A 26753-nucleotide genomic window follows, 5' to 3' on the forward strand; every position below is an offset into this window, starting at 1 on the left:
AGGCAGTACAAAGTGAAAATTCTTCTAAATGCCAGCCGACACCCTCAGGCTAATCCAGCAGAAAGAGTAAATCGGGATGTTGTCACTATGCTGCGAGCGTATGTCTCAGAAAATCACAGGGAATGGGACAAGTTTATCCCAAAGATAGGATTTGCCCTTCGCACGGCTCATCATGAGGTGACAAATCATTCACCAGCATTTTTGAACTTCGGGCGGGAACTCGCTACTTCTGGAGAAGGATTTGAAGTTCTTAATAATGGTTCGGATGTACCCCTACATAATTTTCCCCGTCTGCATTTTTTTGTATCCAGAATTGGCCGTCTGCATATTTTTGTAAGCATCTTTTGTTTGATTTTGTTTAATGTTCTTGTTGCAATTAGTGCATTTTTCCTGTGAAACAGAAGCTAAATTTAGTTTGGAAGTGGAGTGAAACATAATATAGTTTTAGATAAAATAATCACACAAAACATAGAACACGTGAAATTTGTTTTAAAAATAAATGAGTTTGGAAAAAGAAAAGTTATTGGGTAATGTATAATTTAGTAACCTTAACTGGGTAAAATTGCCTCTTAATGTTTCTATATCTTTATCTGTAAAAAATTTCAATTTAAGTTAATAATTGATAATCTCAATAATAAATACCTAACTAATGTATAAGAAATTGAAATATAAAATCAATAAAATAAAAAATAAATAGAAATATAAAATAAATACAAATATAAAATAACATATAAAATATAAATAATTATAATAACTAAACCAATTCGTAAATTAAAAAGAAAAAACATGTGGCTAGGATTCAGTCGAAACTTCGTTGCCATTGACTGTATATCTAAGGAACGTTACAGCCTCAGGTGCAGGTACGAGGGCATGATTCAAAAGTGTTTGTACTAGAATGTTATCCACAAATATTTAACGATCTCTTGTCTTACATGACTAGATACACTATATGTTTCTAGGTTACTTACTCTTCTACGGATGTTTAGGTTGCATTTGCTGCAAACTGGATATTGTTCCCCGTCTCCATTATCTTCTTTACATAACTGGCCGTCTGAATCTTTGTACAACCATTTTTTGTTTGATTTTAGATTAATTGTTTTGTTGCAGTTATTGCATTTTTCCTGTGAAACAGAAGCTAAATCTTTATTTTGAAGTGGAGTGAGTCATAATATAGTTGTAGATAAAATAATCACACAAAACATAGAACACGTGAAATTTGTTTTAAAAATAAATGAGTTTGAAAAAAGAAAAGTTATTGGGTAATGTATCATTTAGTAATTTTGTTGCCAACAATTATACCACTTACTTTTAGACTATTAGGCTATGAATATTTCAATTAAGTGTTCAGAGAAGCTGATGCATTAATCCGGACTCAAGGAATTGTTTTTCTATTATAGTGACCGACTGTGAACTTAAATTATTTTGTTTAAGGCCTACAGCTAAAATTATAATACTTGAACAAATTTGGAAATATAGTCTACTGGTAAGAGTAAGGAACTTTTTAACTAACTTAAATTGGAAAGTTATTGAATTGCATGTACAGGTTAACCTGTATTACATAAATTCAAACGTAAAATCAACTTATATGTCTGTAGGCGTAGGGTTTACCTTGTCTTTGCACCCGGCGTCATCACAGGGACAGTTCTCTGTCAATTTCTCTTTCGCTAATTAGTAAAATATTTTAATTCTCTACTTTAAAACCGCGCAACAGTTACTTACCCCACCGTGATTCTTGTAGTACTGATTGCACGCGTTGCATTCTGTGCCACCTTTCCACCATTTTGATGATGTCACAGTGTTACAGTTGTTACAGATTTTCTGCAGCCACATGTAACAAAAGTTAAGTCTGTAGTGAAAAATAATATAGGCTAGTGGTAGATGTGACCTTTGAAGTTAGTCCAGTCATTGAGTAGTGGAGATTCAACAAAATTGTTTCAAAAGGTTCTCAACAGATTTCATTACTTTTATACCTCCACACAACACAACCACTTTGAGCAGACTTTGAACAGACTTTGAGCCAACCACCCACTAATGGTTTTTTTCGAATACTTCTTTCGGGCTCCCCTTCCAAATTAGCTGTGCAGATTCTAATACAAATTATTAAGAATTATTATCTTAGTGCAAGGACAAGGTAGCTAAAGGTCCATAGTTCTTTATTAAGGAACTATAGAAGCTAAAATTATTTTATGATCACTGCTGTTTAAAACCCTATATAAAAAACCAATCAAGAAAAATATTTAAACATTTTCAAATCTACTAAATCCATGGCAACGATGAGAAACCATCTAAATGAGGTTTTATTAACATGTCTCACTCATTACACACGGGCCCATCTAGGAGGCTAACTGTCTCCTTTAAAACCGCCCAACAGTTTTACTTACCCCACGGTGATTATTCGGCCATTGAAAGCAGGCGTTGCACATTGTATTCTTTTTTCTCCATTTACTGGTCTGGTCAGTGCCACAGTTTTTACAGGTAATCTGTAGCCACATGTAACAGAAGTTAAGTCTGTAGTGTAAAATAATATAGGCTAGTGGGAGATATGACCTTTGAAATAAGTCCATTCATTGAGTAGTGGAGGTTCAACAAAATTGTTTCAAAAGGTTTCTCAACAGATTTCATGACTTTTATACCTCTACACAGCACAAAAAAGTCTACCGAAGTCTGACTTGGGGAAGTTCCTGATATTAGGTTATTTAAATTAGAATAATAATTGCTCCCAGAAAAAAAATTGTTAAACACATTATTGCTAGATGTAGGGTGTAGTATATAGTTTTTAATGTTTACGAGGGTGGGGAAACTAAATCTGCAACTTAAATGAGATTTGACCTCACAAAATCCTACTACCGCATCAATGTTCCGTCAAATCAAATCAAATCATCTTTATTTTTGCACAGAAAAAAACTGTATAATAGCGTCACAAGAATATATAATAAAACTAAATTATAAATGCTGTTAGAACTAAAACGCAACTGAACAGTATCTTAATTCGATCGGCAACTTAAAAAATCTTTCACAGTGTAGGGAGCTTGTTCCAAGAGTATGCGTTTGACCGCTCTCCCAAATTTGTCTTTGTCTTGCTCCACTTTCAGGGGTTCAGGCAACACATTGAAAAACCTGATACTATTATAAAATAGGTGTCTCTCAAAGAAACTTGTCCTGTGCTTAGGTAGCTTAATATTGTTTTTTTGTCTGAGAGTGTACTGCATTGAATGGAACTGCGGTTGATACAGTTAATTTCCTTTTAAAAACGATAGACAACTGAGTATGTATATGGATGGAAATGTGAGAATATTGTATTCCTTGAAGAGAGGCTTGCAAGAAGTACGACGGGATATTCTGAAGGCTGCTCTAAGGGCTTTTTTCTGAAGACGGAAGACAAACTTTGTTCGTACGCTCTCACAGCCCTAAACTGCCACCAAATACGACAATAATGGGTAAATCAGTCCATAATAGGCACTCAAGGTTACACGAGAATCGGTAAACCTCGAAAGACCTCTGATCACAAAAATTCCTGTGCTAATTCTTCTTGATATGAGCTCTATATGGTCATGAAAGTTGAGCTATCTGTCTAAAACCAAACCAAGAAACTTAGCATTGCTGTAAGAAGAGATCTCTTCGTCACCTATCAAAACAGTCAGTGTGACTTGCTTTTTTGAGCTGTTAATATGGTATTGGAGCATTTTTGTTTTCTTGCAGTTTAGAAGAAGTTGGTTGTTTTGGAACCATTTGCAACAAAAAGTAAAAACAAAAACAACAAAAGTAAAACAAACTGCAATCAAAATATTAATAACGAAATTAGTATCCTACACCAAAATATCCAGCACCTACCCTCCAGACTAGACATGTTGTCTATCTTACTAGATGAAATTTCAGTGGATTTATTAGTACTGACAGAACATAAAATGAAAGAAAATGAAATAAATCGTTTGAATACAAAAAATATGACAGTTAAATCTTGTTATGCTCGAAAATTAACATGTGGAAGTAATGTATTAATTTTGGCCAGATCAGCACTTTATTTATTAATTTATTATTATTAGAAACATCGTCTTTAATTAATTGATTTTAGTGTAAAGTTCAATGAGGATATTTAGTAATCATTGCTTTGTCTGAAGAATGCAGATATAAATTATTTCCTCATTAAATTTAGTTTTAAAAATACATTATTGGTTTAAATTGTGTATTTTATAATCCAATCAAAATTGCAGTCTTGAGAAAATATTTTTGTTCACTAATGTGTATTTTTATCATATTTAAGTATTCAAACAGATCAGAAGGAATTATTAAAAAAAAAATAGCAAACCGGCCATTGGTGACCTGCATGTTCATAGGATACACTACCAACCACTTAGCTAAAAGATTCGCCCAATCCGATGATTTCGAGGTGTATGTCTAAACCAAGGATTATGAACACCTCACTATGCCCCAGTGGTTGTAGTATATCGCTACAAACACACAGATCGCCAATTATTTGCCACACAGGACGGGATTCGAACCCGAGCAGACGAATGCCACTGGCCAAGTGACACACGCCCTAGCCTTCTCGGCTATCTGTGCTTGAAGACTGAGTCAAAAACCGGTATTTAAGCTGACGCCACTGATTGCGAACAGATAGCGCTACAGATGGTTGTTCAATGCGTTACTAGGTAGCAGCACTAGTTAGTCACGAACTATTTAGATGATATTTTTCAGTTTATATTGTGTTCCTGAGATTTTGCTGCAAAACATTATTTTCCCTAAAATGGCTTTATTATGACAACCTCGTCCAACTAAATCAAAGTTAAATTCAATATTACACAGTAAACTATATGTCTTTTGATTTTATGAGATTTTGGTTTCAAACAATGCTATCAGAACATAAAAATGTATAGGAAAACCAGGAAAATTACAACAAAAACTAAGTTTTATTTCATGTTTACTACAAATACGAGGATTTATCTTTGCTAAACATTTTCTTATCGTCTTATTATTCAAAATTAGCCTAATTAATAAAATAGTGACAACATTACAGTTAAAATTCAACAACAGGTAATATGTGGAACAATGTTTAAATCCACTTTTTGTTTTTGATGTTTGTAAATAAATACTTGTAAATTGTCTCTAGCTACGCTTATTTTAAAAACAAGTTTTAGTATTATTTATGACTGGATAGCGTAATATGTATCAGTTATTAATGTGACATTCACAGGTTCTTCCAAGGACGAAGTTCTAGCCACGGGTTCGGTAGTGGGAGGTTCTAAAGTGCTCTTCTCCAAAGTGTTCTTCTCTTCTACAGTGGGGAGTTTGACTCCACCCTGCAGTAAAGATAATTAGTTTCTAATTTACTACAAAAAACTCTAAAATATAAATCAGAATATAAATCCGGAGCCTAAGCTGAGTAGGTGTGGTCCTTCAATTGTTGAATCCTTCGTTTAAGACCACTCAAACTTCAGTAGAGACTATGGGGAGATTTGGAAATTGGGACCGATACAAAAAAAGTCTACCGAAATCTGATATAATATAGTTAACATGGTGTCAGAATAACTTGTGAGAATGGATTGTAAACCTGCACCTCTTGATTTGAGCAATACTACTACCAGCTTAAATTAGATTCAATTATATTCATCCTAAATTAAAGTATACTACCTAATTGGCTACATGGTAGGGGTATAAGTTACTTACCCCATTGTGGTTCATTTGCCATTGATGACAAGCATGTCATTTTTGGCCCCACCACCTAGTTGTTGTTGTGGTGGTGCAGTTGATACATATTTCTTGTAACAGAAGTTAAGTCTGTAATGAAAAATAACATAGGCTAGTGGTGGATATGACCTTTGAAATTAGTCCATTCATTGCGTAGTGGACGTTCAACAAAATTGTTTCAAAAGGTTTCTCAACAGATTTCATTACTTTTATACCTCCACACAGCACAAAAAAGTCTACCGAAATCTGACTTGGGGAAGTTCCTGATATAAGGTTATTTAAATTAGAATAATAATTGCTCCCTGAAAAAAATTTTTAAACACTTTATTGCTAGATGTAGGGTGTAGTATATCGTTTTTAATGTTTACGAGGGTGGGGAAACTAAATCTGCAACTTGAAATGAGATTTGACCTCACAAAACGCAATGGAAACGATAGTACGATGGTAACGATAGTAGTATGCTAGTAAGGAAAAGACCATAGTCTCAAATTTGAACTTTCACTTTGGCTAAAAAACAAATTACATTGCTCTAAATCAAATCGAAGATTACTAAGATTGCTTAAATAAATAATTTGAACATCCTAGTATTTTACTATGAATATTTAATTAATCTGTCATCCTCTTACAGTTGAATTGAACGTATCAATGATTAGCATTACACATAGTATAAATAAGTCAACCCTAAGTATGTCTTTACGTTTTTATCCAAATGCTGAATTTGTGACACAAAAGCTGAATGTTTACAGTTGTTATGTTAAGCAAAGTATTTTATGCCAAAAGCTAGTTTAGAATCTTAGCGCCGGCTGCTAGACTTTGTCAGACTTTGAGCCAACCACCCACTAATGGTTTTTTTTCTATCGGGCTCCCCTTCCAAATTAGCTGTGCAGATTCTAAAACAAATTCTTAAGAATTATTATCTTAGTGCAAGGACAAGGTAGCTAAAGTTCCATAGTTTTTTATTAAGGAACTAAAGAAGCTAAAAATTATTTTATGATCACTGCTGTTTAAAACCCTATATAAAAAACTAATCAAGAAAAATATTTAAACATTTTCAAATCTACTAAATCCATGGCAACGATGAGAAACCATCTAAATGAGGTTTTATTAACATGTCTCACTCATTACACACAGGCCCATCTAGGAGGCTAACCGTCTCCTTTAAATCCGCCCAACAGTTTTACTTACCCCACGGTGATGTTTGGGCCACAAAAAGCAGGCGTTACACATAGTTTTATTATTCCTCCATCTACTGGTCTTGTCCGTTCCGCAGTTATTACAGGTAATCTGTAGCCACATGTAACAGAAGTTAAGTCTGTAGTGAAAAATAATATAGGCTAGTGGTGGATATGACCTTTGAAATTAGTCGGTCAATGAGTAGAGGAGGTTCAACAAAATTGTTTCAAAATGTTTCTCAACAGATCTCATTACTAAACTAATAAACTAAACTAAACTAATATTTTTGTTCACTAATGTGTATTTTTATCATATTTACGTATTCAAACAGATCAGAAGGAATTATTTTTAAAAAAATAGCAAAACGACCATTGGTGACCTGCATGTTCATAGGATACACTACCAACCACTTAGCTAAAAGATTCGCCCAATCCGGGCTAGGTAGCAGCACCAGCTACTCAGGGACTATTTAGATTTTATTTTTTTAAACTTACATTAAGTTACTGTGTTAAAAAAAACTTAATTCACGCTATGCAACGGAACTAGACTGACGATTTAAAAAATTACACCAAACTTGATCGAAGCAACAATCATCAGTGTAAGTTCAAAGGAGAAATAGTCTTAATCCCAAGAATACCGATTTCATCTGAAATACCTTCTGAATTCAAGCGACTACAATTTCCTTTGCGTCTTGCTTTCGCAATGACCATTAATAAGGCACAAGGGCAATCCCTGACTATCGCTGGTTTAAATTTAGAAAATGCATGCTTTTCACACGGACAGCTGTATGTTGCGTGCTCACGTCTTGGTACGCCTAAAAACTTATATATTTATACACCTAATGAAAAAAAATCATAGTTTATCCACTGGCATTAAAGTAAAATAAATATTCTATACTTGTTCTTAGTATACTTTTTTTATTATTTATCGTAAACAACAAATTACCATTTAAAAATATAGTTATTAAGCACAGCAACTCGCGCCGGGTAACTGCTAGTAACCTATAAAGTATTTAAAAATATACTTTACTGTTGATGTCGAAAAGCCTAATTCTTTTTTCTTGGCCACTTTCCTCGAGCCATTCCTGGAGGCCTGCTCTCCTGGAACAAAACACATACGTCATTATGGTGATTTCAATTATTTTAAAATCAAATCACATGTGGCAGTAGGGGGGTCTATTATAGATGATGGTTATGAAATCATTTACTGCCAATCTCTACATAACCATTCACGAAGGAACGGTCAACAAACTTACTTGTAAACATACTAACTTGTAGATCATTAAATGGAATTCTTCATTTAAAGATTTAGTTTTATTTTAAAACAAGAAACGTCCCCCATGGTTGTTGTACGCCAAAAAGACAAAGTCCGAATCTGCTTAGATCCAACCGATTTGAACAAAAATATTAAACGTCGCCATCACCCACTTCAAACTTTAGAAGATTTATCATCTAGGTGAAATGGCTCAAGATTTTTCACACTCCTAGATTGCAGAGAATGATTTTGGCAAATTAAGGTTTCTGAGCGTACTTCTAAGTATTTAACTTTTTCCACGCGCGGATGATCCGCGTCGTGTGGCCCCGGCCTTACATTCGGGAACTAGTTCCACACGCGACGTGGCACGGGCAAACGTTTTGTCATGACTGGGGTTGTGGCTGGCCTTGCTGCCCCCCCCCCCCCCAACCACATTATCAGAACAATGTCGATAGTATTTGTCTTTCTTTACTGACAATGAGAATCGCCGTCGTAGATTATATTTTAAAAAATATATTGAAAAATTCTAACTAATTTATTTCAACTACCTTGTATATACTAAAATATACTGGACAATTAAAGAAAAAAGTTAATAAACTTACTTAGACTGTCCATTTACAAGTCTCCTGGTAGCTGTTGCTTTGGTAGCTGTAGCTGTAGGTTTTGCTGTTTGGCTTGTAGGTTTAGGAGTTAGTTTAGGAAATATATTTAGTTAGCATTAATATATTTTATTATTTGTTTTCAATTTGCATGTTGAATTAATTATAAACACTTAAAAATTTGAAATTAGAGAGCCAAGCAAATAAATGTGAATCATTAAAAGTTGTGAATTATCTATTGGGTTGTATCTATTGGGAGAAAAATAAACAATTTGAATAACAGAGTTAATTTTTAAACAGGTAAGGTTCTTTTTGAAATTTTGAATGATGCCTTAGTCAAGAAGCAACAACTTTGACATAAATATGGCAAAAAAATTTAGTTTCAGGTTAGATAAATAAAGAGATTTTTGTGGACCAAACATTCGTCAAGAAACAGGATACTTGTACGATTTTGAGTTCATATCCTTATTTAATAATACTAGCCACCCATTTAACAAATCAGTTGTCATTCAAGCTTTTTTTTGTTTTGATCGATATGTTATTGGGAATGACTTTAAAACAATTGGGGGTTAGCGGTTTTTCCAACGGGAAAACACTGCCAACCAGACGATGTAATTACAGCTCTAACTTAACACCAAAGTTACTGTGCCTAACAGGAAGTATAGTTTCCTGTTATAACTGAAATGAATCTATAAATTTACCTCCGTCCCTTCAAAGGAATTATAGAGTTCTGCGGACAAAAATGTGAAATAGGCTACTGTGTGTTCCTAATTGACCTGCATTGTGTTGGTATCAAAATGCATGGTAAAACTGAAATATCAAGTGACTCTAGGCAAGGGGCTGAGCTTTTATTTAAAATGTAATAATTCAAAAATCCTAAATGTAATCATACACTATTGTTGTTATTCTCCTCACCTGTACATTTGAAGCAGTCGATGTGGAAAATCATGTTTTTCACCATCAGCTCCTCCCCAAAATATCTCGTCTTACACCCAAAACAATACCTCCTCGCACAACTCGTCTTAACTGCAGACAACACACACACACACCACTTAGACATAATCAATCTTATATCAGTACCGTAAATAAATCAGCACTTATCACGTAACTTGTATCCAAAAAATATTCTCTCAAAGACATCTCAAACGTTAATGCAAACTTACGTGCACGTGTGCGTGTTGGGTTATTGTGTATAAAACACAAGCACTAACCCAACACAAAAATAATAATGGATGTTGGAATCAGACTGCTGTACTGGGTTTCATACAGGTTCATACAGTATCACTGTCACAACTTATACATATCTTTCACATTAATAATAATGCAAAAATATAACTGTTTATCTTTGCAAGCCAATACACGGGCTAAGTGCACATTCATATCAAATGTTGAATTTGATCATGTTCTACCAATTAGTGATGGTTAATATGATTGATTTTTTTATTTGAACTATAAATATAATATATCAATATAATATACAATATAATATAGAAAACTTTCAAATAAGGGGAGATTTTCAATAGGTATTTTTCTTAATTGACCAGTATTTTCAGATTGCGCAACTGGTTTGCAACGACAGTTGTAAAACAGTCACACCGTGTGCGCTGGGCCTAAGTGTCATGATTACCAGCTTTACATGACAAAATACACTAAATGTTTCTAGGTTACTTACCCCATTTGAGTAAAGGTACATGTGACACGCGTTGCATAATGGCATGAAAGAATATCTCGGGTGTTTAATTGCTATGTTACAAGTTGGATTGAAACATAGCACATTCATACCTATCTTGAACCTGTAAAACAGAAGTGATGTACAGATTATTCACTGTAAACAATTCAGTTATACATTACAGTCAAAAGGCATAAGAGGCTGTAACATTAACTGGCTTAAATTACCTCTTAAAATTTCTATATAATATGTGGTACTTTGTATGTATGGAACTAGACTGCGAGAGAGAAAGATGTTGAAATCATCGAACAAATTTGCAGACACGTGAAATTTTTTTCTTAAAATAAATGAGTATGAAAAAAGAAAAGTTATTGGATAATGTATAGTTTAGTCATTTTGTTACCAACAATCAATGCCGTATTTAAGGTACATGCGACCGTAGGCCAAATTACTTAAGCGGCCCCCATCCCTGTGGTTGAAATTCCCTACGATAGCTGTGAAATAATGAAAATGTCCCACGATCATCGTCACCAGCAATTGTGTATGAAATTGTGTACATCTCAACATTTTCCTTGGGCTACAATTCCGGGTAAATCATCATTGACACCCTTGATCGCGAAGAAATCGTGAACACTGCTTTCCCTAAAACAAGGGAATATCGTCATCGACACTTGCGACCATAGCGAAATCGTGAACATCTCCCTCGGGCTGCATTTACGGGGAAATCATCACCGAGACTCAGGACTGAGGCAAAATCATGAATGATATATTTTCAATATAGTGTCAATTAATAATATTCTATCCTCCTATATTTTAATACCAGCTGATTGGTTAATTATTTATTGTTTTTCTGTTGTGAGTCCGTTGTACAATTTAATGTTTTGTTTTAGTGTTTGTTATGAACACATGAAGCTATAGTTGTTACCATAGCAACCCAAATGTTTATTATGCAATGCTGTTTATTTTCTATTCTGAATTTAATACAACATTAATACAACATTTTCTATTCCGATCAGAAGGTGGGTGATGTACGGACTATTCACTGTGAACAATTCAGTTATACATTCCGGTCAAAAGACACAACAGGCTGTAACCTTAACTGGGTTAAATTGTCTCTTAATGTTTCTATATCTTTATCTGTAAAAATTTCAATTTAAGTTAATACTTGATAATCTCAATAATAAATACCTAACTAATGTATAAGAAATTAAAATATAAAATACAATATAAATACAATATCTTGTCTTACATGACTAGATACACTGTTTCTAGGTTACTTACTCTTCTACGGATGTTCGTGTTGCATTTGCTGCAAACTGGATAACGTTCCCCGTCTCCATTATCTTCTGTACAGAACTGGCCGTCTGAATCTTTGTACAACCATTTTTTGTTTGAATTTAGAAGAAAACCAATTTTCAAGAAAACCAATGTGTTGTACACATAATAGTATTAGATTATGCATAATAGTCAAGGAAGTAACTAACGACACCAGATTAACAAACATCTAGCTCAAAAGTGGACGGAAATAAATGTTATCATTTTGATAATATTTTAAAACTTATCATCACCTTCATCATCTTCCTCCTCTTCATAAAAATTCCCTTTTGGTGTCCCTGGAGTGGCAACAGCAACTTCCACTGGGAAGTCTTTTGCTATAAAAATAAGTCAAATCAAATAAATAAATAAAAAATAAATATTTCTTTATTGTCACATAACGTTTTGTACATGTGCATAGCTAAATTTAGTTAAATGATTTAGTTAGCGTTTAAATGGTTACTGGGTTTTTAACATTCAAATAACGCAAGGCGTATTTTGGTGAGGGAAGAGTTAATTCATGAGCAGAACACAATCTGTCTTGGGACGCCGACAGTAGTTTGATTTTATGATGCAAGTTTGAGTGTGTGATTAGGAGAAGTTTTTGAAAGTTCAACAAAGTCTTCCCTATTTTTACACATATGAGAAGTACTACCAGAGCCAAGACACCAAATGTTGTCTTTGGGTTTACATTCTCCGGATAAAAGACAAAGTTCTTCTGTTTTGAAATATTTGTGATTGTATTTTGTTTTTGCCCAAAATGTTTCTGTTGAATGATTATTTCTCCCACATTTTTTACAGAAACCCTTTGAATTTTGATTAAAGTTTTTGTGCTTGCTGTTAAAACTTTAAGAGAAAAATTCACCGTCAGTGCTTTGTTTTTCAACTCTATCTTTAGAGTGTGAATTTACTACTACTTTTTGCCTAGCTTCAAATTCTTCAAGTATTTTAATTTTAGCTTATCAGGTTTAGGAAGAGAATCTCGTGACTCTATTGCGACTCGAAAGTTCTCAAATAATGAATTAAGACTGTACAACATCATTATGGACAAAAGATAATCATTTATGACAATGTCTAATTCTAATAATTTATCAACAGCATCAGTAAATTCATCTAAGTGATTTCTTACATTATGTCCATCTTTCAATTTGTGTAGAATAAATTTCTTTAAAAGTGTTACCTTACGGGCAGGACCTTTAGATGCATAAATATTATTCAAAGTGTCCCAAATATCTTTTGAGGTGTTGCAGCTTTTTATATTTCTAAGCTCACCTGCAGAGATTAGTAGTATTAAATCTGATTTTGCTATCAAGTCTTGATTCAACCACCTTTTCTTCTTTTCAGGATCTGTATCATCAGGACATGGTTCTTCACCACAGACATATTTCAACAGATCTGATTTTATTAATATCGCTTGTGCCTGAATTCTCCAAGTATCATAGTTATTTTTGTTTAGAGGTTCAATTCGGTAATTTACAGTACTAGTCATTTTGTGAAAATGTTATGAGATGTTACAAGAACAAAACTTTACACTTCAACCTAGGCTGACTGATAAATTATTTAGATTGAAAAAGATTTAACTTGGGAATATATTAAATTCATGAGTCTAGAACCCTCTGGGCCCATAACCTAAAGGGGAGAGCATATTAAATGTGAAATTTACTCTAAAACTCATGAATATCAAACTAAATTTAGACAAAATAGAAAACTAGTGTTTAATTGAATCAAGGAAAAACACAAATGTAATAATCAAATATAAAAACATAAACATATGACTTAAATAAAATTAATAGTCACATGCTTGCTTATATGCAGATCATGAGTGAAAATCCAACAAAATCTACTCCAGACATAGGTAAAAATGAATCCCTAAACTTTGAGGTGGCAGCCAAATGATGGATTTTTGATAGGAGTACTCAATTCATTTTAAAACTTCTTTATTCGTTTCATGTACAGCAATACAATAAATAGCGTCACAGTTCCTTAATCTAACTCAGTACATTGCATTGAATTGTTCAGTTATGAAATTTACAGTTATGTAGTATCATCATTCACATCGATTAAATTGTACGGGATTTTGGTGTTACAGGCGGTGCAAACTACATAATTTTCCCCGTCTGCATTTTTTTGTATCCAGAATTGGCCGTCTGCATATTTTTGTAAGCATCTTTTGTTTGATTTTGGTTAATGTTCTTGTTGCAATTAGTGCATTTTTCCTGTGAAACAGAAGCTAAATTTAGTTTGGAAGTGGAGTGAAACATAATATAGTTGTAGATAAAATAATCACACAAAACATAGAACACGTGAAATTTGTTTTAAAAATAAATGAGTTTGGAAAAAGAAAAGTTATTGGGTAATGTATAATTTAGTAACCTTAACTGGGTAAAATTGCCTCTTAATGTTTCTATATCTTTATCTGTAAAAAATTTCAATTTAAGTTAGTAATTGATAATCTCAATAATAAATACCTAACTAATGTATAAGAAATTGAAATATAAAATACAATATAAATATAAAATCAATAAAATAAAAAATAAATAGAAATATAAAATAAATACAAATATAAAATAACATATAAAATATAAATAATTCTGTTCTTTTGTATGTTCCCAAGTATGTGTTGTAAAGAAAAAAGAAACTTCACAATAAACACATTCAAATATGAATATTCAAATATGTTTATTTGTAAAGAAAAAAGAAACTTTGACTTCTCATTTTATATATGTATTTAAATATATGTTTTCACTCTCCTTGTTATCACCTCAATAACTCTCTGACAATTTAATCTTTACAAATTTTGGTTGCCCCTGGGTTGGAAGAACTGTAAATAATATAAACAACAGAGCGTTGGCAGTGGAAGCTTGATGTTAAAATAATATTTAAGTGGGCCCTGTAGAATAAAATTATCCCCAGAAGTCCTTATGGGACGTCCCTGGCACTGTTTGAAGTTCTTCCAGACTGAAATAATCTTAATAAGTCTTAAGAAACAACTTTAAACTAACTAAAAACATAACTTTAAAGTACACTGAATTTACTCTGTCCACTGCCACACTAAAATTAGTGTTGCACTTCAAATGTGAATCTTTTGTAGTGACCTTTTAATTACTGTATATTACCAAACTTCTATTGAATTACTATCGATGCTGAAAGAAATACCCAGGATACTGATAACTATGGAAATATGTAACAATTCAATTTATTTTACAGAATTAGAATAACGTTTACACTTTGATATTTGCTTTTAATGACTACTTAGCGAATATTTGTGTGTCTGTAATTTATTTTACAATGTTAAATAATAGCTGAAACCCTGCTTCGAGTGCAACAATCAATTGAAACCTTTAATTCGAAAAATGATGAATGAACCCATCAAAAGGGAAGTTGTGGCGCGGTTACACACTGATCCCGAATATGTCAAATGAGGTGTGATATTTACTTTAAAATTTGAAATGATCAGTACCAGCAAATCCTTTTCGTTGGCCAACGAATTAAAAAAGGTCGAGTCTCGTAGTCCAACTGATTAAACAATGTTCTGTTTAATCGCAGTAATATGTGCTAGAATATTGCTTACTATTTTATGGCTAAAAGGTACTTTGGCGGTTCATCTATTCACAAACTCACACTACCCCAATTAACACCTCCGTATCTAGCCGAACCAGCTGCCTACCTCCACTTTCAATATTATTTGATTTTCCCCAAATAAAATAATGACTGTGGCACTCTTAAATAATCTCTGATTTAATATCTCAGCAAAATTAAACAATGACTCTGTTGTGTATTTGTATCAATAGAATAATTTACAAGTCAAATTCAATATAAATACAAAACCCTATACAATTTAATTAGTCCTATATAATGAGAAAATCACAGTTTACTAAACAATGCAGATTGATATACCAGAAATGGATATTAAAAATACTAATGAGGACTTGAACCTGAAAACATGTGCTAATATAAAAGGATATAACAAACTATAACAGGAAAATTCGACACTTGTGCGACTCACTGAAAACTATAGATATAACAATAAATAACATCACATTAACTACTATACAATTTCGGACGTCCTACAACGACACAAACACTTAGGTGAGGGAGGGGAATACGGAATTAGCTGAGCTTTTTCCAAAAGACGCGATTGAACGATTTGGTGAAACGAACGTGAATTTTCAATGGCGGTCTGTGTTTGCCGGTAAAGTTACGTTAACACTTTCTTGTTCAAAAACTGATTTTATTTACACCACGCGTGGCAAATATATCCCTGTGGGATATAGGCTTAACGATTGATGAAAATAATTTTGTCCGGACAAACACCGCGGATTGAATTTAATTTTCACGATCGATTTTTGATAACTCAGCTAATACACGTCGGAAGGGTAGAAGGATACGACAACGACTAAGAGACTGAGAACAGTGAGAACCCATCCATGGCTGCCCGATTTCCCCCACTCCTCGCAGTGCATTGTGGGTGCTTGCCTATTGTTCCAAACAGCTGACTATCTATTCGTATTTACTCATATTGATTTATTGTAAAAACGCGCAAATCGGTACAGTGTGTTCCAACTGTACTGTAGAAATCGTTGTTATAAATATGGAGCCACTTCTCTAGTTATATAATACTAGTACGAGGTGCTAGCCCGTCCTACGTACGGGAGTAGTCAGTTAAAACTGTGTATAAATCAGAACAGCTATCTTACACGTATAAAGACAAATTTTATAGCAGCCTACAGTAGAAAGAGTAATTATCAATTGAGAAAGTGTATAGACCTAGTCAACGATATCACCTTCTAATTCCATCGCATACCTGACTCTTCCATAATCAATATCACCACAATACAATAACTCATACTATACATAATTTCCAGTAGGTCTGAATAAAAACTCCCTAAAATAAAACGAAAACATCCAATAAAATTCACAGTACACATAATTATAACGTTGGTGTCCTGACATCATTAAACGAATCGTCCACACATATCCTTTATATCAATTTCACTGCTTCAATTTCTAAATAAATAAGCGTAAACAAAGAAAAGTAAAAACAACAACATATAGTTTGTTTTGGTAAACAGCTGAGTCAAAAATAAAATAATATTCATTTGAACAAAAGAACTGGTCACATGTTGAAGGAATTTAAAACGTAAAACACGCTAGTAAAGCTAGTGACGTAATTAATTGTCTATGTTTATTATCCATTCCGTTATCAGTTCTAATATCCTTAATAATTAAACCACCCTCATTGAATAAATGTACACCGTAATTCCTCATATTCATTTATTTAAACTATAAAATATTCAGCGCCTCCAAACGTAACCACAACTAAACACACGCCAAACAACTTTTTAGATTTCATAAAAGGATGGTTAGTCGAATTGCAGTATCCTAGGTCAACGATGACGTTGTGCTCAATCTATGTCATTCATATCTGTATATCTTTGGATAACACCCGTCTGAGGTTGTGGTGGTAATTTAAAATTGTATTCCTCAGGATTCTTGATCTCCTTCTTTATGACATAAATATTTCCGGGCCTAATCCAAACAAAGTTTAATCTTTCAAAAACATTGATTATAAACAAACCAAGATTAATTAAAACGTGTAAAAAATTGATTTTCCTAACCTTTCCTAAAAAAGTTGAGCAGTATAATAATTTGCATGTCCTTTTTTTAAGACTCGTGTACAGAGCCTCAACTTGTATACATCGATGGTGTTACTTTTCTCGGTGGTCTACTAATCTTACTTATTTCCTAAAAATCAATGACAAATCAGAGTAAATAAAATAACTTAGTTTTACAGAGCATTTTTATATTTAACCAGCTGTTAGTCAAAAGAAAATTATATTGCACTAAAACAAACCGAAGATTCCAAATATTTATTTAAAAAATCCTTTGAACATCCTAGTATTTACCTATGTATATTTAAATAATCTGTCATCCTCTTATCGAAGGATTGAACGTATCAATGATTAGCATTACACGACATAGTATAAATAAGTCAACCCTTAGTATGTCTTTTAATTTTATCCAAATGCTGAATTTGTGTTACAAACGCTGAATGTTTACAGCTGTTATTTTAAACAAATTATATTACACCAAAAGCTATTTTAGAATCTTAGCGTCGGCTGCTAGACTTTTCAAAAATTAAAACTTAATTTCTAAATAACTGGGACCCTAAACTAAAATTATGGCTTCGACATTCCCTAGTTCTCAAAATTATCTTTCTTTCAACTCAAAAATCATGAATATCCGTCGAGTGGTTGATTCAGAATCGTGAAATAAAAAAACACAGTTTCGTTTTAATATTATAGATTGCCATACCACTTATTTACAATCCTCTATGTTCATGATGATATCACCAGTTCGGTGGCTTACTAAAAACTAAAAAGATGGCTTACTCCGAATTAGTTGTGCTCATTATCCATGAAGATTATTAATTATTTTATTAATGCTAGTACTAACGTCTTCACACCGTGCATTTGACTTACTCAGAACACAGACTTACTAGAGGACAGTTACACAATAAATCACAAAGATCTACGGAAGTAAATACTGCATTATTTCGTGGAAGAAATAAAACAAGGTTGCTTCAGTTAGGGCCAGTTAGACAATTGAAGTACGCAGGATTGATTCACCGTAGTATTGTCTCTGCAACAACGCGAGAGAATAAAACATGTACTTCTTCAATTATAATTACATGTGCATGTTCAAAACCGAAGACTTTACTAAGAAAAAACTTCTCCCCAGTAACACAGGCAATCGGAATTCCTTCTAGACGAGGTTTCCAATAGGTCTACAACAAAATCATAAAACAAAAGATGTTTCTCAGGCTAAGTAGCACACTGTGCTTTTCAGCAAATAAATAGTTTACTGAGATAACTATTGCTTACCAAGATAGCAGTGTAATTTAAAAAGAAATAATACACCAAAAATCTACAATTCATTTTTTATTTCAATTTTTTAAGAGAGGGAAATAAAGACAACGAGGCTTTGAATAACCGGTATTATCAAATTGAATTTATTTCTCGATTGAATAAATGTAACGGTAGCTACCCCACCACTGTTCACAATATTTGACTCTTCTATTACATAATATATTAGTTTACCTATATTTAAACATTTCAAAATTTTAACTTTGCCTGCAATATATAATCTTCAAGTTCTGTTGTATGTAAAAAATCATTTAGAAATATTCTCAGAAAATTCAAATAAACATAATTATGAAACCAGATTTAAAAACAACTTACAAACAGTGCTTTGTAAATACTCAAAGAGTCAAACAAACATTCAATACATGGCAGCTAAATTGTTTAATAATTTACCAGTGGAGTCTCGGGAGTTGTCCTTGAACACTTTCAAATCAAAAATGAAAACATATTTAATACAAAAATGCCCATATACAGTGGACAATTTTTTTACATGTCAAAATATTTCAATTAAATTGTGCCTGTATTTATATATTTATACTAGCGAGCTCGTTCGCATGGCTCAATCACGTCCTGGTTGAAGTTTGTTCGCTACGCTCACTCACTTTTAGGTTAGAGCTCGTTCGCTACGCTAACTCACCTTTTGGTCGCAAATGGCTCAATCACGTCCTGGTTGAAGTTCGTTCGCTACGCTCACTCACTTTTAGGTTTAATTGACCAGTATTTTCTTGATCCATCCCTCTGACCCTCTAACATTTTCTATTCCGATCAGAAGGTGGGTGATGTACGGACTATTCACTGTGAACAATTCAGTTATACATTCCGGTCAAAAGACACAACAGGCTGTAACCTTAACTGGGCTAAATTGCCTCTTAATGTTTCTATATCTTTATCTGTAAAACATTTTAATTTAATTTAATACTTGATAATCTCAATAATAAATACTTAACTAATGTATAAGAAATTAAAATATAAAATACAATATAAATACAAAATCAATACAAATAAAAAATAAATAAAAATATAAAATAACATATAAAATATAAATAATTATAATAACTAAACCAATTCGTAAATTAAAAGGAAAAAACACGTGGCTCGGATTCTACCATAACTTTAACAGTCGAAACTTTGTTGCCATTGACTGTATATCTAAGGAACATTACGGCCTCAGTCAGCACTCCTCGTCCCTGCACATAGAGCCGTTCTCTCAAATTAACACTTTTTTTTTGCCTACCCAACTTGACATCCTTTGGCCTGTGAAGCTTATATTTGTTATAGTAGCCGTTACACCTGGTACAGATCGACTGACCACCAAAGTTTCTATTTATATCAACTGCTTCGTTACAGACAAAACAAAGCACAGGCATATTATCTTCCACCGGTTGCTCCGGGGACGAAGGTCCAGCCACGGCCTCCGCGTTGGCAGTGGAAGGTTCTTCAACTCGGCCAGGCTGTTTGGTTCCCGAGGACGAAGGTCCAGTCACGGGTTTGGTATTGTTAGTGGAGTACGGAGCATTATTTAATTCTCTCTTCAGCCTTTCGACTGTCTGCTGCAGCTCCGTCTTCTCTTCAGAGAGTTGGATATTTTCTTCTCTTAGGCGGGTATTCTCCACCTTCAGCCCCGTTACGTCATGCTGCAGTGAGTCTGCCCTTTCCTTCTGCTGATCAACTCCCCCTTCAGACGCTGTTTTATAACCCGCTCAGTATCTGCTAGCAGGACTGCTCGTTCCTTCTCTGCTCGCATCTGAATATCGCAGTAGGTTTCAAAGTTATCATCGCCGAGGAAAACTACTTATTAACTAAAAAGCACTTAAGTTGTAAAATCACTTGTACAGTAGAGTCCCGCAAACTCAGCGTAATGTGGACTAAAAGGGTGCCGTGTTTGTGAAATGCCGAGTTATCAGGAGAAAAAAATCCTTGGTATAAGCATTGACTATCTACCTCTACGGTAGAGGTGTGAGAGGTACCGGGATCGTTACCCGGCGCCTTCACCAAACCGTTACAACTGGTCGGGGCTGCCAGGATTGAGTTTTTACTCAATAATTAATTGTTTGATTTATTGTTAATTGTACTTATGACTTTTATTTATCATTGGAATTAATTAATATGATTATATATAAAAAAAGAAAACTTGTTGAATTGTAATGAGATAGATTGTGTTTAAATAGAACAGTTTTTGTATTTTGAACCTATCTGTGTAACAGGGCTTTATAGGAATTAATTAGACCTATTTTTAAGATTGTTTTAGGTGGATGAATAGTTATACATTCCGGTCAAAAGACACAACAGGCTGTAACCTTAACTGGGCTAAATTGCCTCCTAATGTTTCTATATCTTTATCTGTAAAAAATTTCAATTTAAGTTAACAGATAAAGATATACTTAATACTTGATATTTAGATATAAAGATATAGTTAATACTTGATAATCTCAATAATAAATACCTAACTAATGTATAACAAATTAAAATATAAAATACAATATAAATACAAAATCAATGCAAATAAAAAATAAATAAAAATAAAAAACAACATATAAAATATAAATAATTATAATAACTAAACCTATTCGTAAATTAAAAGGAAAAAACATGTGGCTAGGATTCAGTCGAAACTTCGTTGCCATTGACTGTATATCTAAGGAACATTACGTCCTCAGTCAGCACTCCTCGTCCCTGCACACGGGATCACGACCCCCTTTGCGTTTACTCGGGTGCAGGTACGAGGGCATGATTCAAAAGTGTTTGTACTAGAACGTTATCCACAAATATTTAACGATCTCTTGTCTTACATAACTAGATACACTATATGTTTCTAGGTTACTTACTTTTTTATTTTTGTTGTATGTATAGCACTTTTTGCATACACTTTTGTTTGTAGGTTTGTATCGGCATATTTTTTCTATCTCTTCACTGCAATCAGAGCATTTTACCTGTGAAACAGAAATTATATCTTTGGTTTGGAAGTGGAGTGAAACATAATATAGTTGTAGATAAAATAATCACACAAAACATAGAACACGTGAAATTTGTTTTAAAAATAAATGAGTTTGGAAAAAGAAAAGTTATTGGGTAATGTATAATTTAGTAACCTTAACTGGGTAAAATTGCCTCTTAATGTTTCTATATCTTTACCTGTAAAAAATTTGAATTTAAGTTAATAATTGATAATCTCAATAATAAATACCTAACTAATGTATAAGAAATTAAAATATAAAATACAATATAAATATAAAATCAATACAAATAAAAAATAAATAGAAATATAAAATAACATATAAAATATAAATAATTATAATAACTAAACCAATTCGTAAATTAAAAGGAAAAAACATGTGGCTAGGATTCAGTCGAAACTTCGTTGCCATTGACTGTATATCTAAGGAACATTACGTCCTCAGTCAGCACTCCTCGTCCCTGCACATGGGATCACGCTTCCCTTTGCGTTTACTCGGGTGCAGGTACGAGGGCATGATTCAAAAGTGTTTGTACTAGAACGTTATCCACAAATATTTAACGATCTCTTGTCTTACATGACTAGATACACTATATGTTTCTAGGTTACTTACTATTTTCCGAATGTTTGTATTGCATTTTCTACAAACCCTGTATTTTTTTCCGTCTATGCTATCATTTTGAATGCAGAACATTGCCTCTTCATTTTTATACAGCCTTCTTTTTTTCTCTCTTGATTTTATTTCAGCTTTACAATTATTGCATATTTCCTCTGAAACAGAATCTAAATTTAGTTTGGAAGTGGAGTGAAACATAATATAGTTGTAGATAAAATAATCACACAAAACATAGAACACGTGAAATTTGTTTTAAAAATAAATGAGTTTGGAAAAAGAAAAGATATTGGGTAATGTATCATTTAGTAATTTTGTTGCCAACAATTATACCACTTACTTTTAGACTATTAGGCTATGAATATTTCAATTAAGTGTTCGGAGAAGCTGATGCATTAATCCGGACTCAAGGAATTGTTTTTCTATTATAGTGACCGACTGTGAACTTAAATTATTTTGTTTAAGGCCTACAGCTAAAATTATAATACTTGAACAAATTTGGAAATATAGTCTACTGGTAAGAGTAAGGAACTTTTTAACTAAGGCCTACCGCACACGAGAGACTTTTTGTCGGCCGACTTTTTAGTCGTAGTCGGGAGTCAAAGTCGGCCCCATAGTGGTAAATCTGAGCGCGCACACGGGCCGACCGCAGCAAGACAGTCGGCAGACTGTCTGCAGACAGTCGGGGCAGTTTGGTGCTGACCGATTTTCCCGCCGACTGCTCCCCGACTCAACTGTCGTGTCTTATTGATAAAGGCATGGAGATAAGTTTGATCGCGCACACTGACGACTAAAAAGTCTGTCTGTCTGACAGTCGAGTGCATTGTTATCATGTGTATTATTATTGTTATTATGATAAGTATTATTATTTGTGTGTTATTGTTATTATTATGGCTTCGACAACCACCAGTGCAAGTGTTTTGAGGGACGAGAAAGTTGATAAACTTATCGATGAAGTTGAGGCACGGTCCCCTCTTTATAAAAAGACTTTGAAAGAGTATTTGGTCATAATAAAAAAATACCCCCGCTGCAGCAAACCTGCAGACTAAGTGAATTCCCATTTGCCTGATTCAATTTTTCATGTAATCTATTTCAATAAAATTAGGATAAATGAGTACCTAGGTTAGCTGCTACAGGACGGGTATTCTGGGTGTGTTTTAGTAAAACATCAATAGCTGAGTATAAAATAAATATATTTGGCAAGTTTTATCAAAATACATCCATAAACAAGCAAACCACAACAGTTTACTTGTTCTACATATAAATGACATGAAAGCCAAGAGGGGGGTCCGGGGGCTCTCCCCCGGAAAAAATTTCAAAATTTCAGTTAAAATGGTGTGATTTAAGCCTATTTGCGCATGCTATTTGTAAAATTTTTTTGTTGCCTAAATACCATATAAAAGTTTGAATTTATTAGAAAATAGCCTATTGTTTAGGTTTGGAAAAAACTCACAAATTATAAATTGTGTCATCAAATTTAATTTCACTTAGAAATTATACATAAAGATTACTTACATATGAGTATTCAAACTTAGTGAGAGAAATGACATTTTTTATTCTGGGCCACTTCTTTTAAGTTTGGAATGAGTCCTGTGCAGCTGATTCTCATCAGGTTGTTGAGGTGGCTGTCACTGAGGCGAGATCTGTATTTATTTTTGATAAAGTTCATCCTTGAAAATGCAGACTCACATGTGTACGTTGATCCAAACATTGTACAAAGTTTGATGGCCAAGTTTTTCAGTTCAGGATATTTTTCACTGCTCACATACTTGATCCAAAATAGCTCACACGAAAGTTCTTTTGGGACTTGTCTAAATTTGTCCTTCAGAGCAATGTCTTCCTGGAAATCTATTATTTCCATTTGCAGGGCTGTTTTATTACAATTCAAAACTACTGCTGCTTCATTGGTCCACTCTCCATTAGGCTTTAGAGAAAAACAGTTATTTAGGACTTGAACCACATTCCCTATTTTGTCAAAGTCACTAAATCGAGCTTCGAACTCAGATTTGAGGTCGTTTAAAAAGTTTACAAACTGTTTCATGTCAATAACGTCGTCGGTTTCACAAACTGAGTTCAGGCTGGGAAAGTGCACACGTTCGTTACTGATATCTTCACACCAAAGAACAACCTTTCTCGTAAAGCTTCTAATTTCTGAGAGAAGTTCACAGACAAGAAGTCCTTTCCCTTGAATCTTTAAGTTTAACATATTGAAATGTCTGAAGACATCTGTCAGGAAAGCTATTTTTGGGAATGAAAAGTAATATAGGCTAGTGGTAGATATGACCTATGCAATTAGTCCAGTCATTGCGTAGTGGAGGTTCAACAAAATTGTTTGAAAAGGTTTGTCAACAGATTTCATGACTTACACCTCCACACAGCACAAAAAAGGTCTACCGTAATCTGACTTGGGGGAAGTACCTAATATTAGGTTATTTAAATTAAAATAATAATTGCTCCCAGAAAAAATAGTTAAACACATTATTGCTAGATTTAGGGGCCAGAAAAATAGATTCATGGAGAAAAACTAAAATAAAACCTACCTTTAGATAAGAGGGTGTAGTATATCGAGTAACAGTAATATTTACAAGGAAAACAAAACAAAAAATGCTACTTTAAATATGATTGTATATAATTTAAGGGGATTCACCACTGAAAATAGTGAAAAATCATAAAATAAAAAAAAAGCCTTTTTGCCTGATAATCATTTGGAAATTACTGAACAAGAATATAGTACACTAAGACCTAATATCTTAACCCTAAGTATGAAAAAATAACTTTTTTTGCATACACGTCAATGTTCGGAATTTCGCATTTTTACTTTCAAACGCGGTTTTCCAAAAGATTTTAATTTCCACAAATTTTCTAACAAAAATCGATATATCTTGAGAACCAATTATTGACATAGAGTTCATATTTTCACCACATATTTAGTAGATCTTTTACTGAATATTTAGGTAGAATTAAACTTTTAGGTAAATATGTTGCTTAGAAACATAATTTTATATATATGCATGTCTTTTTGAAAAAATGTCTAAAGTTTACTCTTAAGTTTAATCATAGGTTGAAAAGAGGTAAATTAGTATTTATTTAGTATCAAACACAATTGATAATAATTCAAAATAACTTCAAATACACAGGTTTTAACCAGAGTATTGGCGAACCCACAAAGAGTGGTCACTTAGGGCGTTTTTCCCATAAAAATATCATGGTGATCATTTTTTTGCCACCAATTCCAAAAATCCTGATCTTTGCCTAAATATCCCTATATAATTGTCAAACCTTATTTCTTACTTATTCCCTATATATATATATATATATATATATATATATTCGATATCAAGCTAAAAAAACTATTTCTTTTATTTATTGACCCATACAAGTGTAAATGTAAAGTAGTGGCAATATGGCGGTATGAAGCCACTTTAGGCACGTTTTCCCCATAAGAATAAAATGGTGGGCATTTTTAGCCACTTTTAAAAATCCTGCCCACGGCCTATACATCCCTATATAAATGTTCAATACCACTGTACAACTCCATTACTATTTCAAATCCACATCCATTCACATGTATTCTCAAAATCGAGCGAGGTTTGCACGCGAACTCGGGCGCGCTCCCGACCCATGGTCGGGCTCCTGATTCTTGCCTCTAGTGGCGGGGCTGTGAAACGCCGCTTCCTTGGACATCCTTTGCGGAAATCCATGAATTCTGGCTACTTGGGAACCCAAGCCATTTGACATACAATAAATCACACTTTCTCCTAATTACCTTCTCTACCAAATACATGTCTTTATACTTAGTCTTTAACAACTCCTCTGTATAGAATCCTCCCCTGATTATATTGCCATTTTCATCTTTCAAGATATTAGTCACAGGCTTTGTGTTTGTATTCTTAACTTCTGCCACGGCTTGTCAAAACCCCCCACCCAACACATTTTTTAGCAGCAGCTAAAATGAGCAAAAAACGAAGTCGGAAAAGGAGCAGAGCCCTTTTGGGCGTAGCTCCAAGGTCAAGAGGTCGCCACCAGCGAACAACGTTAAAGCAACTCCACCGCCTGCAACCTTTAAGGGATGTAAGAGTGCATAAACATGGATATGGAATGAGAGGAAGTAGCTATATTCCTCTACCCAAGAAAATTGCTAATACTATATTATCTTTTGTAAATGTACAAAATGATGATACCGAATGTTTTAAATATTAAATGTTGGTAAAATATATAAAAAAAAACAATCATCCAGAAAGAGTAGGAAGAGAATATGAAGAAGTGCAGAGCAATTATAATTTTCAAGGAATGAGCTACCCTGTAAAAATCAAAGATATCACCAAGTTTGATTACCAGAACCCAACTGCTTCTGTAAATATATACGGTTTAGATTTATCAAACAATGTATATCCTCTACGTATAAGTGCACAGGAACTAAATAATCACACAGACTTGTTATTAATCACCAAAGGTGAATTATCACATTATGTATATATTAAGAATTTTAACAGACTCCTTTCATTACAAGTGTCAAAGTTTAAATAAAGTAAAACAATTTGTAAAAGATGTTTTTGTCATGTGAACAAAC

General features: G+C 33.4%; 1 protein-coding gene across 1 annotated transcript; it reads right to left on the reverse strand.

The window, feature by feature from the left end:
• Positions 1–273: 273 nt before the first annotated feature.
• Positions 274–7048, reverse strand: LOC128984795 (GATA-binding factor 3-like). The gene is made up of 6 exons (XM_054404162.1): positions 6871–7048; positions 5665–5775; positions 2382–2480; positions 1720–1818; positions 969–1121; positions 274–390 (listed from the first exon to the last, which is right to left on the reverse strand). The coding sequence occupies exons 2-6, from the start codon at positions 5677–5679 to the stop codon at positions 274–276; spliced, it is 483 nt and encodes a 160-aa protein (XP_054260137.1). The 5' UTR covers positions 5680–5775; positions 6871–7048.
• Between the last annotated feature and the right edge of the window lie 19705 nt (positions 7049–26753).

This window comes from Macrosteles quadrilineatus, unplaced genomic scaffold (assembly GCF_028750875.1).
Source record: "Macrosteles quadrilineatus isolate MER2022 unplaced genomic scaffold, UCM_ALF_1.0 Scaffold_2__2_contigs__length_208266976, whole genome shotgun sequence".
NCBI classification, from domain to species: Eukaryota; Metazoa; Arthropoda; class Insecta; order Hemiptera; family Cicadellidae; genus Macrosteles; species Macrosteles quadrilineatus.

Bases quoted from the DNA above. Each gene is read 5' to 3' on its own strand.
- LOC128984795 (XM_054404162.1), bottom strand. The intron at 1,819-2,381 runs GTAAGTAAAACT...ATGTGGCTGCAG, and splicing joins GGCCGAATAATCACCGTGGG to AAAATCTGTAACAACTGTAA. The intron at 391-968 runs GTAAGTAACCTA...TCTGTTTCACAG, and splicing joins ACCTAAACATCCGTAGAAGA to GAAAAATGCACTAATTGCAA.